This window comes from Periplaneta americana, chromosome 8 (genome assembly GCF_040183065.1).
Source record: "Periplaneta americana isolate PAMFEO1 chromosome 8, P.americana_PAMFEO1_priV1, whole genome shotgun sequence".
Taxonomy (NCBI): Eukaryota; Metazoa; Arthropoda; class Insecta; order Blattodea; family Blattidae; genus Periplaneta; species Periplaneta americana.
Genome location: NC_091124.1, coordinates 1305001 through 1320126, shown reverse-complemented (window position 1 = coordinate 1320126; position 15126 = coordinate 1305001). Strand labels below are relative to the sequence as shown.

Genomic DNA, 15126 nt, shown 5'->3' with positions numbered 1-15126 from the left:
TGTAATTAATAATCCTCATTATATTGTCTAAAAAAAATATTGACATTACTGTATCTTACATGAGAAAAGGAAGTTGCCACGACTGTATAAATTATTTTATTCTTTATTTCCTTTGAAATCCTGCTGAGATATGCATACGAAGATATATGCTACCAGATCTTTTGTCCACAAAAATCGTACAACGAAAAACAACTCAACAATGCTACATTCGTGCAGATGAGCCGCCATCTTGCAACTGCTGCTTTATTTCGCTTGTGGGCAAATTGATAATACTTAAGTCTATCGGCGATAGCTGCAAGTACCTCATTAGAAAATGTAGGTCACTACTTTAATTTGTAACTCACTGACTCGTCTTACAACAACCACCACTATTTCAAAATATCTCATACTTTTGAAACTCCCTGTATAAAATACATTACGAAAGGTTCTGTTGCTCTATCTTTTAAACAGCTATGTTTATGTTATTTATTATAATTCTTTTACACCTTTGTCTCTGTTACTCGATCATGGTATCTCCGGTGAATCACCCTGGTTCATATCCTTCTGGCCCCACACGTGTCCTTGTACAGTAACGAAGCTGTTTTCTGCACTTCTTGCGCAAACAGGACGCCAGGTGACTTGAATGCAAACCGGGCGGTCATTTATCGTGCTCAGTCGATAATAAAGCGTGAGTCTTCTGTTAGTTAACTCTCTCGCACTTGCCAATTGGTTGAACTGTCCGCGTTTTAAATGATCCCGTGCGGTCAACCTCCGTTGAAACTTTTATGCGCTAAGCACTCGAGAATTCTGTTAATATGTGACGTCATTAATTACACTAATTATTATGATGTTTTGAAGCCAGCGATTATGAAGTAGTTAACGAGAAGGCTCCGCCTTGTTAAATTTAAATGCGGGGAGTATGAAGACAGAAATGAAAATAAATATAAAACTTTTATTTCAAATCCCAAACATCTCAATAATAGTTTTATTTTCCCCGGCAGAGTTAAGGCCATCAGGCCTTCTCTTCCATCCAACCAGGATCAAATCACATACAGAAAAATACATATCGGTATACAAATATTAATTTAAAAAATAATAAAATAAAAAATAGAGATTGAATACATATATACAATCAGTATTAACTTAAAAAAAATAATAATAATAAAATTAATATAATAAAAAAGAAAGAGAGATTGAATACATATACACAATCGGTATTAACTTAAAATAATAATAATAATAATAATAATAATAATAATAATAATAATAATGGTAATAATAATAATAATAATAATAATAATAATAAATAAAAATTATACCTAAAAAAACTAGTTCTGTGCATTTAAAATATTTCTAAACAACCTAATTTTAAACAACTGAGGATTAAGACTACCCCTGATTTCCAGCGGCAGCGAATTCCATACTTACAATCCCAACTCTGCCCACAACAACAATCACAAACTGCATGAACATTTGACGCAATTATGGGTATTCTGTCAATCCCTGGTCATGTTAATCAATATCCGGTGAAATTGGTGATAGCGAAATTATGTTTGGCGAGTAGAGTCAGGGGATTCTCTATGGATTACCTGGCTTTCGCCTTACAGTTAGGGAAAACCTCGAGTAAAATCCAACCATGCAGCTAACAATGCAATGGGATGACTGTGAATCATGCATAATATACAGGGTTATTGTGCATTAACATCATGTCATTTCCAGATGCTTCACAAGAGAACAAATAGAATCAAGCAGGGCTGATATGATACAGTAAAAAAAGTCGGGCTGATTGATACGAACTTTGAAATGTATGAAAGGCTTAGTTTGAAAATGTTTAAAACGACGATTATGGAAGTACATTTTATGCTCTTTAAGGAACGATATTGAACAAAATTTAAAAAAATACGTATCAGTCTTATAAATGTACTCGTATTAACCCCTTCAGACTTGAATTTATATTAAACAAAATGGAAAAAAAGAAACTGGTCACATAATCATTCTGGGGATCTAAAATTCCCAAATCAAGTCTTCACAAAAAATAAAAATTTGGGGACAATTTTGACCCCTGGGGCCCCAAAATGTTAAATTTTATTTTTAATTCGGGTATAAAAATGTTTCAAAAATAATATTCTCCATTTCTATCATATTGAATTTTTTAAAATATTTAAAAGTATCGAAGACATTCCAAAAAAGAAAAAAAAAAAAAAAAAAAGAAACAATGTACATTATAATATACACCAGGCCTGAAAGGGTTAAAAGAAAAGGCAGTTTTGTTTGTTGAAAAAACTTTTGTTATTGCTCTTGAAAGAATAAAGATAGAATTTTTTAATGTTCTTTTTGTTCAGAATAGTATCAGCTTCATTTTTCTCTAAAGGAAAGCTGTGATTCCATTAGTTTCTGAATATGAATACATTCTTTTAAGAAATGTAACTTTCGGCAAATTAAGCTTAAAATTTACAATTGTAAAGAAGACTGGCGCTACATTATGGCATTTAATAATTCTTTTGTGTCACTTCCTCACGTAATTTCAAAATAGAATTTCGGCCACTTAATTTTTAAACATTATAGAATAAAACAAACCATAACAATTGAATTTTTTACCATTTTCATTGACATCTCCCTTTATGGTCAAGTACTTCGCATCCAGAATTATGTAATGACTCAAAGATGAAAACATTAAAGGCACCACCCTGTATATTCGTCGCTTATACAATAAGTGCGCTTCTGATACCATTGACAACGTCGTTATCTGCTTAGTTCAAGATGAAAATGTAGGACAGTCGTGTGACTGAGAGAATAAGCGTTCTTATCGCCTCAGACAGAAACATTCAACACGTTCACATCGTGGTTAAATATGTCTTCAAATTGACACATTTAACAATCATAGTTAACCGCCAGCCGTTCGATAACGATATTGAAAAGAAAACTATTACAAATAAGTCACCTATAACTTTTCAACAAATAAGCAAAGCGACATTATAATCCTACTATCGTGTAGACAAAGGAGTCCCGTCACAGCAAACATTCGCACGAAACCGGTCGAACCAAATGGCTTAAGGCAGCCATGGCGAAAATGTAATCGTGCGGCGAGCCACTGTGTAACCTGCAATATGCATAGTACCTGTGGAGGGAGACGGACACCCGAAGGGGAAGTGAAGCAACTGTCTGACTTATTAACGGATTTTCATTTTCCTTACGTCAAGCACTTAAATATAATTTTATACAGTACAAGGCTACAAACAAATGTTTAGTTCGTGTAACGAAGAAAGAAATGAACAATATCACAACCTAGAATTAACTGTCTTCAGAATGTCTCTGCGACAGAGTTTCAAAATCAGGAATTATGTCACTTACTGCCAGTCGTAGTTGATCACGAAGGTATTTGTCTGTCAGTCGTGATCTAAATTTCGTTTTTACTATTTTCATTGTTGAAAATAATTTTTCACAAACGTAAGTTGTAGCGAACATGGCTTCAACAGAGCAAGCGAAAGAACGAAGCTTTGGATATTTATTTTTTGGCAAAGATTTGAAAAGTTCAACATTTGTCAAGTCCTTACATCTAGCTTTCATTTAACATCACATTGTAAATCTGTGAGTTTAAATTGAATATCTAACCGCATTATTCGTACATCTGTTGAAAAAGGATCGACGTACAGAGATAATAATAATAATAATAATAATAATAACACAACCTTTTAATGTTTCATCAGTAACATGTAGTATAATGCCGTTTTATGTTATACAACCGTTTTCCTCGTAATACTTGTGAACAAATCATACATTTAATATGCTCCTCATATTGGCAGCAAAAAAATGCGTCCTCCCATCCTACTTGAAACTTTCGTTTTTGTAGAGGTACATGGTTTCGAGAGAGACATTGCGACTATACGCCACTCGCAGGTCAGAGACAAATACAAAATATGGAACGGAGTTTGACTCCAGTGAGTGAGAGGGTGGGGGTTGTGGGAGGTAGGAAGCGCATAGCTATCATTGCGAGCCACAATGTGCTCGTGAGTCACATTTACGCCACGGCTGATAAGAGGAGACAAGGAGGAAGACAGAAAATAAGAAAGACTGGAGAATGCTGGGTTTGCAGTGAAAGATGTGCCCTTGGGCAGAACACTATGAATGATTTATATTATATTATATTATATTATATTATATTATATTATATTATATTATATTATATTATATTATATTATATTATATTATATTATATTATATTATATTATATTATATTATATACTAGCCGTACCCGTGCGCTCCGTTGCACCCGTTAGAAATAAATATAAAGTAATTACATAATTAAAATAGGACATTTGATCCAGGGAATATTCGTGTTTGATAGAGGGATAAATCGTTTAATATGTTACTTAATTTAAATTGCATCCAAATAATTAAAATGCGATCATTTTGGTCCAGAGACACTCATTTGGTGCAATGACAATTCCTTTAACATGTTTCTTAATTTTTATTACATGCAACCACAGTTTAATGAAGATTGACATCATTTAGATTTAATGTGTATATTTTATTTTACTTGTTATAGGTTTCCATTGAATTATGGTAATAACTTAATTTTAACCCTTGTTTTCTACGTATTCAGTAAATGGCGCTTGGCCCACTATGGTTCTGAACCCTTCAAATAACTTAAATTATATTATATTATATTATATTATATTATATTATATTATATTATATTATATTATATTATATCAGAAGTTACTGTAATAACATTATAGCATTATGTCCATCTAGAGAAACTACACTTTCCAATGGTGAAATAATAATTAATTATACAAATCGGTTAATTTAGCTTCCGATATTACTTCATACAAACACAGAAACATTCTCTGTAGGCTATCTTTCATAGCTTTCGATTGTTGCTGTCCAAGGCCCCTTATAGACGAAGTCATTTGTTTTTTAATTCATTACACGGCCTTAGATGGCAGTTATTTTAATTTTAAAACTCATTTATCTCATTAAATATCAGTCCTATCAAAATTTTTCAAGGAATAAAACTTATCGCAAATTATTTTTAAACAAACTTTTTGTTATGTAATATTTTTCAGAAAAATCAATAATAAGCGAGATATTTCGATTTATTTAATTCAGGTCCCCTTATAATCCCCCTTTTAAATAACGTATTTTGAATGCCATATAGCCTAAAATCTAAGTTACAACGAACTTAATTTATATTCCAATTTTCATCGAAATCCGTTCACAGCCATTATCGCGTGAAAAGGTAACAAACATACAGACAGACAGACATACAAACAAAAATTTCAAAAAAGCAATTTTCGGTTTCAGGGTGGTTTAATATATATGTTAGGACCAATTATTTTTGGAAAATCGAAAATTACCAGAAATATTTCGGCTACAGATTTATTATTAGTATAGGTATTATATTATATTATATTATATTATATTATATTATATTATATTATATTATATTATATTATATTATATTATATTATATTATGTTATATTATATTATATTATGTTATATTATATTATATTGTATTATATTATATTATATTGTATTATATTATATTACATTATATTATATTATATGATGCATTGTCCGCAGGCATGACGAGTACGTTGGAAGTGCCGGGCAATGAGCTGACGGTCCCCCAGGAGCCCCGTCGCCGCGTCAGCATCGCGTCTGATACGCCCACCGTGGTGGACGGTCGCCTCTCGCCCTATCACCACTCGGACAACCACGAGTCCAGGCGGCGGGTGAGTGCAGCGTCTTGTGAGCACGACGGGCGTCGCAAGTCCATCCTGGTGCAGCACACGCCGGACACCATGAGTGTGAGCAGCCACCATTCGCACTACGTGAACCACGGCTTCCAGTTCGAAGGCACGTAGACTACACCATCGCCTTCACTGTCACATCATCATCATCATCATCATCATCATCATCACTACTCCCATAATCATCCTCAAGGGTGGGCAACTCGTGCCCTCGAAGTGTGAAGACAACCTCAGTGCAGGTAGAACAGACTCTGTACTGTAGTGTCTGTATACAAGTTTGCTCGCGTCTGCAGTAAGTGGCGGCTCGTTTTAAGTGAAAAATAATATAATCCCCTGATCATTTCCCTTTAGTGATGAGTCGAAAGAGAAAGATTTTTTTTATTAAGAAAGGAGGTAAAGCTTGTATTATTTTCTATTAACTTTCTTACGCATGACATTTTATGTTACAAATAAACACAGTGAAGGTTTTAGTAAAGAAATACTGTCTGCATCTGCTTTAGAACAACTAAAGGTAAAAATGGGATATCAACAAGTTGAGACTGATATCAAATATCGTTAGCACGTTGTGCGTGCGAGTTAGAGAATTGCACGACATATGATCGACTAGCTAAGAGCATTTATGGATAAATTTGAAATGTGGCAGTAGCCTATCATGCAGAACACAGACAACTTCACTTTCTTTCATTATAAACTATCTCGAAGAGTGATAAGAAAATCTTCTTGTCAAATATAAGACCCTACTTCAAGACTTACAGCAGAATTCACTGCTAAGTTTGGAGAATCAGTGACAATCGACAAGGAATCGGGATTTTTTTAAAATCCTTTTGGCTTACAGTCGATAGAAGATCCTGAAAGTTTATAGCTTGAATTGATAAATCTACAGAACAGCACGCCACTCAGATTACAGCGAAATCAGGAATCGAACTGTTCGTAATGCTGCCTAAGTCAGAATTTCCAAATGTATTCTTCGCTTCCATATATACTTTATGTGCTTGAGTCAGAGTTTAATACAAGAAAGAAGTGTAAAAGCTCTCAATGTACAGAAAGAGCTTAGAAGTAAGTTTATTTCACCTGCCGTGATATGTGAAAAATATTTCCTTGAATTTGTGTTTCTTTGCGAATATAGACTATTACATTTCTGAGAACAGAGGAATACTTTTTAATGTATAAAGACTTGTAAATTCTAACGTTCTATGTTTAAGACATATAATAATAAATATTAACAAATAGTAGGGGAGAGTCGGGTAGTTTCGGACATGGGTAATATCGGACAGTGCGTTTCTTTCATCTACCACCATATGGTAGTACCTGAATGACGTGGTTACGTTTCTCTATGCGACATCACAGAAACGTAACCATGCCAATCAGGTACTATCATCGTGTGGTAGATGAAAGAAACTCACTGTCCGATACTACCCGACACTCCCCTATAATAATAAATAAGTGTTGTAGCTTTGTTTGTTGTCTCTTGAAAAGGTGTATTCAGGTTTGTTTCCAGTATTAAACTAATTTACAAAGCTAGGAAATAATATACTTTTGTTATGTGTGTTTAGGTGAGACTGTCTAAAATTACTATAATTATTGTACCAGAGTCATTCTGAAATTCAAATCATGGAATAGATATCACGACCACTTGCATGAGCCGCCATAGCGCACCGTGGCAGTGAACTGCTTTTGCAGCGAAACTACAAACAACTTGTAACTGTTGCGGCTGGCTCCGTCTGTCTTTCTTTCTCTCTTTGAAGGTTTTTTAGCACTTTGTGAGCACGAGTTGCCCACCCATGATCATCCACCATCAGTGTCGTCATCTTCACCTCCGTTGTCGTTTCACAGTAGCTGCAGTCTCCCTGCTTGTCTCCTCAATTGGCTGAAAGAGGCGCCGATCCGCGGCCCTTTGAGTCGGTGGATGTGCCTCGTTACATGAATTGCCTGTCAGGCGGCGGCTGTCCCACAAAGAGCGGCTGGGCTCCCAAGCTGCTGTCGTTCACCTCCTTCCGTTTTATGTTGTTTTCCTCATGTCCCTGTCTTTCGTTTTCTTTCCTCTCCCCTTTGCCTTTTACCTTCTCTTCGTATCAGCCTCCCCGTCGTCTCTGTTATTTTGCACTTTTTCTCTGTCTTCGTCTTTCCCTTCTACTGTCATTTCCCTACTTCCTTTATTTTCTCTTAATTCTTTCTCTTCCGTGATTGACCGTTTCTTTCCTCCTTGTTTATCTTTCACAGAGTCCCACCCTCTCTTGTCAAGTCCACCCCGGGTGCCGTAGCCGTTGAACATTACATTTTCTCCGTAAAGTATTCCAGTTGTGTGGTAAGCTGATCTTTGTGTCACGCTTGTTGCAGACAGCGGAAAACCAGCGAATGGCGAGGGTCCCCACAAGAAGTACTCGACGTCAGAGTCCTTGCACGAGAAGCTGAAGCTGCCGGAATCACAGAGAGTAGAAAAGTGAGTTCACAGCCTTCTACATTACCACGTAGTAATCTCAAATGTAACTGGTAGAGATCCGTCCGTGTACACAGCAATGATTCAGAAGTTATTCAATACAGTAACTTACATAACCTATTTTAAATGTAATCAAATGAGTTCGACATTTTAAAATAGTAAAAGTTTGTACGTGTATTGTGGGTCCCTATCACCACGGCATGGCTCATCTGGCGCATCCTCCAGATAGATAGATAGATAGATAGATAGATAGATAGATAGATAGATAGATAGATAGATAGATAGATAGATAGATAGATAGATAGATAGATAGATAGATAGACAGACAGACAGACAGACAGACAGACAGACAGACTGTATTGTATTGTATTTATTAACGTTCCATGGTATTCATACATGCTTACAGCTAGAATATGGAACAAGTCAAAAAACTTAATACTATTATAAAGTCTTAATTTATAGTTACAGTTTAAATGAAATATATACAGACGAGATTTACAATATAGTCTACTAGTACAACACAAAGTTTTAGTATCAATTTCATGAAGCGTTATTGAATGTCATGAATTCTTATGTTTTGAGTTTCATTTTTTATATCGATAGGGAGGCTATTAAAATTTTTTACTGAAATATAACGCACTCCTTTTTGATAGCACGGTAGACTTGCCGATGGAGTATGAAAGTCATTTTTTTGACGTGTGTTTATGCTATGAACTGTTGAATTAGTTACAAAGTTTTCACGATTACATACGAGGAAGATTATTAATGGAAAGATATACTGACAAGCCATGGGCATTATTTGTACTTTTTTGAAAATAGTCCTACACGATTCCCTAGATTTGGCACCTACTATTATTCTAATTACTCTTTTTTGTAATAGAAATATACTGTTACTATCTGTGGAATTTCCCCAGAATATTATTCCAAAACTCATTACCGAGTGGAAGTATGCAAAGTATATTGTTTTTAAGGTATTGATACTTACTATCTTTTGCATAGATCTAATAGCAAAACAAGCTGAATTTAGTTTGGGGGTAATTTCTTTAATATGATTTTTCCAATTTAACACATTATCGATTTTTAAGCCAAGAAATTTGGTTGTTGTTGTTTCTAATAGGGATCTATTGTTAATTATTGCGCTAGAAATTTTCGACGTTGAATTTGGACAGGATTTAAATTGAATTATGCTAGTTTTTTACAATTTAATACTAAGTTATTGACTGAGAACCAGTCACATATTTTGAAGAGAATTTCCTCTGTTGAAGATTGGAATGTGTTGGAGTTATTGGCTGTAATTACTATACTTGTGTCATCTGACTTCATTGTCAGAGACAAATATGCATAGACATTGTCAATAAAATACACCAGTACATTAAAATTACAATAAGTCAAAAGTAAAATACATTACGCAAGAGTTGAAAGGCCCACACGTAGAGGGTAGATGCGAATATATTGAATAAGCAGTCGCGGATAGGCGATAACAGGTGGTCCTCCAGCTTGGGGGTGGGCGAAAGGATAACAACCAATCACCGTAAAAAAAGAGCTTGTTACGAAACCCCAATATAAGCCTCAGGATGGGATTGATTCTCTGGCACGACCACAGTTGCGGAGCAACAGTAACAAATATAAATGACACTCGGGAGGAAATTAAACACAGAATAAATATGGGAAATGCCTGTTATTATTCGGTTGAGAAGCTTTTATCATCCAGTCTGCTGTCAGAAAATCTGAAAGTTAGAATTTATAAAACAGTTATATGACCGGTTGTTCTGTATGGTTGTGAAACTTGGACTCTCACTTTGAGAGAGGAACATAGGTTAAGGATGTTTGAGAATAAGGTGCTTAGGAAAATATTTGGGGCTAAGAGGGATGAAGTTACAGAAGAATGGAGAAAGTTACACAATGCAGAACTTCACGCATTGTATTCTTCACCTGACATAATTAGGAACATTAAATCCAGACGTTTGAGATGGACAGGGCATGTAGCAAGTATGGGCGAATCCAGAAATGCATATAGAGTGTTAGTTGGGAGGTCGGAGGGAAAAAGACCTTTGGGGAGGCCGAGACGTAGATGGGAAGATAATATTAAAATGGATTTGAGGGAGGTGGGATATGATGATAGAGACTGGATTAATCTTGCTCAGGATAGGGACCGATGGCGGGCTTATGTGAGGGCGGCAATGAACCTGCGGGTTCCTTAAAAACCAGTAAGTAAGTAAAAGGTAGTATAAATATTTTTATAAATGAAAATTCAATTATTTAACTCTTCAATTAAAATTTTCTTGCCTTTCACATCTTCCCGAGCGATCGAATTCGACCCTAACACGCGATGTATCCACTGTTAGCATACCTGACCATGAAACGAGCGGGTCCGGATTCAACTCCTGGTTGGGGCAAGTTACCTGGTTGAAGTTTTTGCGAGGTTTTTCCTCAACCCATTAAGAGCAAATGCTGGGTAACTTTCGGCGCTGAACCCTGGACTCATTTCTTTGGCATTATCACCTTCAGCTCACTGAGGTAAAATGCCGTAAAATAACCAATTAAAAAAACACACACGATATCTCTGTTAACTCTTGTATACCATATGAACTCCGTACTGCTCTGAAAAGATGACTGTGATTACTATGATTTAGAACGGTGATGTCAAAGCAAGCGCATTTTTCTGACCTTGACGTCGTGCACGGGCAGAAAGCGCTAAGTATGGAAAGAGGAAGGGTTGTGTATATGAATAAGCAACCTGTTGGATTAAGAAAACAGTGGTGCACAAACTTCAAACGGAACGTGAAATTTTATGTCGTTATTTTTATATGGCTTCTTTCTGTTTGATATTATCTATATTGTCTGTAAAACAAAAGTACTAACACTGATTTCTTAATATTGCACTTGTGTTTTAAATCTTAATAACATAATAGAGAGTTAAGAAGGAATATTCACTTAAATTCCATAGTAGTATAATATTATACTGTATTAAGTGGATGAAACACATCATTCATAAAGAAAGTGATATTCCAAAGAAAGAGATTGAGTATGACATGATAAGTTGGAATTTATATTGATGGTATCTTTAGCCTTACAAAAGTAATCAATAAACTAATCAAAACAATATTACAGTACAAAGCAAAGTTACCTAGGTACTGTATCTGTTTTAAGTGTAACTAATATTACATAACAAAACTCTTATCGCATTATGCTTTTAAGGTGATATTTGTGAGCAACTTCCTATCATCAGAATATTTAATTATTTTCTCGAAATCTGCTGAAGCTATAGAGCTGACATTTTTACAACACATGGGCACGTATCTTTTGCTTATGATATAATAGTAGGTTCTTTGTTAATTCATTTCCTTACAAACAATTTCCATGCGAATATTTTCAAAATTTTCAATACACTATCTTCAGCAATAGCCTTCGTATATACGGTATATTAGATTTACGAAAACATTCTGTAAGGCTACTAAATAAATAGGCCTATATCTGAAAATTTCACTTTTCTATACGAAAAGTTGAGAAAATATTTCTTTTGAATAAAAAAATCAAACTTGTGAAAAATGAGCATTAAAATTAAAACTTACATTCTTATAATGCACTTATACTTCTCAGGCAAATCTGAAAATTACCATGGATACAGTTTTAATAAGTTCTCTTCCCTTTATCTATTGAATCAGTGCTGGCCATCCCTGAATATAGCTCGACCAAGCGACATATACCACCTCTTTCGTCTGTATCTTTCCTTTCCGCTGTAAAGCGCTCAGGATCTCCTGGGCTCTAAAGCGCGCGCTTGCTCCTATGGGCATCAATAGACATGCCTGATGTAGAAGAAGGAGAAGAAAATGATGATGATGATATAGTGGACGAGACGAGAATATTAATCAGAAGGTAATGATGGAGGAATGGTGTAATTATGAGTAGGACGCCTCTTGCCAGCTCTCGACTAATTACATGGAGAAACAGTTGAAGGCTGGCCGTCACCAGGTGACAACACAATTAACAGATAGCACCAAGACGCTGTCAATCCGACCCACGCTGCCAAGTCGTTGACATGCTGTGAACTTAAACTCAACACACGCCAACTGTTCACCCAACAGTTATCTTCACTGGTAACATTTTTGGGGACACGCCTTCATGCTGCCATTTACACCATCTCTTATGCAATACACAGTGAATGTGAAAATTCGTATGGACCCACTTATATTGAAATCATTGCCCATAAATTTCTACGAACACAATTAGTACATACGGGCTATTCCATATGAAATCGATCAGTAAAAAACCTCGCATTTCTTTATATTATTCTAATTTTTTCCCTGTTTATACAAGGTGCTGAGGAGAGTGCATTTTCAAAAATATACTGTCGAAAGTCAAACGGTTTTCGTACTATTGAGCGACAAATTTAGCGTATTTTATAAAAACAAGCCTCTTTCAGCGCTCAGAACTCTGGAACCATTTATTACAGAACATTGAACGGGAGCTCGTTTTGAAGCTGACATTTGGTAGGTTATGTTAAGAAGTAATCCTTATTTTTATTGTACACAGAGAGACAGATAATCTGATTTTACTTACTTTTAGGCTTTTTGCCAATTTGTAAAAATGTAAAAAAAAAATTGAGAAAAAACCTTGCATTATTAAGAGGGATTCGGCATTGTTTGCTTAGTGGCTCGGCAATAAGTTTCGAGGGTATTAAATACATTATTTTCACACGCCTAGACTTGAACGGCGCAGTACCGCACGCACTGGCCGAGAGCTGAAGATAAGCGAGCGTTGGGCGTCATTTTACTCCTGTGTTTATGAACACCTGTGATAAAGCTAGCACAGCCATGACTGCTATACGACACATCACGTGTTTGTCTCCTGGCCTTGCTTGTCTCGGCTAGCTCCCGCCTCACAGTCAGCTGGTTAGTTCACGCGCGTACTATTTATTTTCTTTATTTGATATTTTCAATACTTTCTTATCAACGTGCCATCAGTAAAAAATATGTGTTTATTTGTACTTTCAATGCGGAATCAAACTATATATTTTTAAAATATTTTTTCCTTGGCAAAGGCGTCTTAATGAGGAAAAATCTAAATTTCTCCATTTCCATAAAAAGTAAGAAATTCTGTTTATATGTCAATATAAACTTTAATTTCTCAGCATCAAAATAAACCATGATTTTGATCATTGGGTGAAAGGGTTTCGGAGCTACAACAGTTTAAAGTTGCAAATACGATAAATTTAAATATTTTAAATTTAAACACTATGAAGTTCTGATGCCTCAAACTTTGCAAAAAGCTTTGTATCACAGTTCTCTACTACAAAAATAGTTTTATTGTATTTAGAAATTGTAAGGTCAATTTTCTCTATTTTTCGGTGGATTTGAGATGGAATAGCTCATACATTGACGTAACTACGTCTTTACTGATGGTGTGTGTGTGTGTCTAATGCTCTGGATTTAACAATGAAGTCATCATCCTTCTTGCGTCCCAATATTTTGATGGAAGATCCACAAATGTTCTAAAAGTTTCACAATTAGCCAGGTGCTCCATCTCCATGTCCTCTTCTCTTACTGAAGGTACAAATGGAAAATCGAAAAATCGAAAGAGAATTGGGAGGACAAATTTAAAAGGTACGCAAAACGCGTCCTTGCAAGGGGTTGGGGACTGTACAAAACTAAATGTGTGAGCTCCAAGCCTGTTGGCGACTAGTCTCACTCCGGGTTACGCTGCTCCACTGAAGGAACTCTAGAAAATTTTGAAGGGGAAGCCGAAATTGGACGTAACCTCTTAGGTACCACATACGCGAGGGGGACTGAGATTTGATCAAGTGATCACGGAACGGGAAGAGGAAGAGCTGGCTGGTGTTTGCCGTTAGGATGGTAAGACGCTGTCATCTGTTGTTCGATGACAAAGCATGTGAAGGCCGTCGGAAGAAACGCCGTGAAATCTAAATCTGCAATTTGAGAGGTCCCTGTCCTTTCAAATTGCGACTAATTGAGTGACCTCGTATGTTTAATAGACAATTTATAGGTTCTGAACTAGGGCATACGTCGTTTATAATAAAGGGGAATATATATGGGGAAGGGCATATAGGTCCGTGGCCCATTTCTTATAGGGCTCATCCCGACATTTGTCTTACGCCTGAGGAAAACCACGGAATACCTTGGGCAGGATGAATTGTCTCATATAAGAGACTAGCCAATTTGGCTATTATGTAGGAGGTGATTGGTACAAATGGGGAAAAACGTTACATTTTATGTATAACAGCAAACACTGGTTGCGGACCGTGGAGAAAACATCATCTTACAGTGCTACATCTGAAGTATGTAAGACGAGTCCATCTCATATAAGAGGAGTACTGAAAAATGGAACACACATCAGTCTATATTGCCACGTAGACAAGCATTAATGGAATTTTAAAATCCGCCATCTGGTTTTCACAGAGTCCATTGTCGTAACACAATTCCGAACTACAGACACTAATCGAGTTCCGATCTGACTTGTGCAAAGATGTAGTACAGCCGGTGTGTATAGAATAATGCCACGTGAAACTCAAGTAACTTCATAGTTAACGACCGAAGTGGCTTAGTGGGAAGTCTCGCTTTCAAATCCCGGGGTCGTTCAATCAGATCGGGGTTTTTAGCGCTTTCCTTGATGTAGTTACTTGGGAAGGACTGTGGCAACGTACAGGGTGGAAGTGAAATAGCCTTACAGATTTTCAGAGCAAATAGCTCAAATTGTATGTAACAAATACTACAATATCATATTGGTGGAAAGTTAGGGGAGAGTTGGGTAGTATCGTACATCGGGTAATATCGGACAGTGCGTTTCTTTCATCTACCACAGATGGTAGTATTTGAATGACGTGGTTACGTAACTGTATGCGACATCACAGAAAAGTAATCATGTCATTCAGGTACTATCATCTGTTTGTAGATGAAAGAAACTCACTCTCCGATATTATCCGATGTCCGATACTA

The 15126-nt window shown here is 36.0% G+C and overlaps 1 protein-coding gene across 3 annotated transcripts in view; it reads left to right on the top strand.

Annotated features, from left to right (window-relative positions):
- Positions 1-15126, top strand: part of Nha1 (Na[+]/H[+] hydrogen antiporter 1) — a 237280-nt gene that overhangs the window by 188579 nt on the left and 33575 nt on the right. For all 3 annotated transcript variants that reach the window (XM_069832260.1, XM_069832258.1, XM_069832259.1), the window contains 2 exons: positions 5567-5842; positions 8074-8176. In XM_069832260.1, the coding sequence (XP_069688361.1) occupies positions 5567-5842; positions 8074-8176 (379 nt within the window). The remainder of the gene's footprint in view (positions 1-5566; positions 5843-8073; positions 8177-15126) is intronic.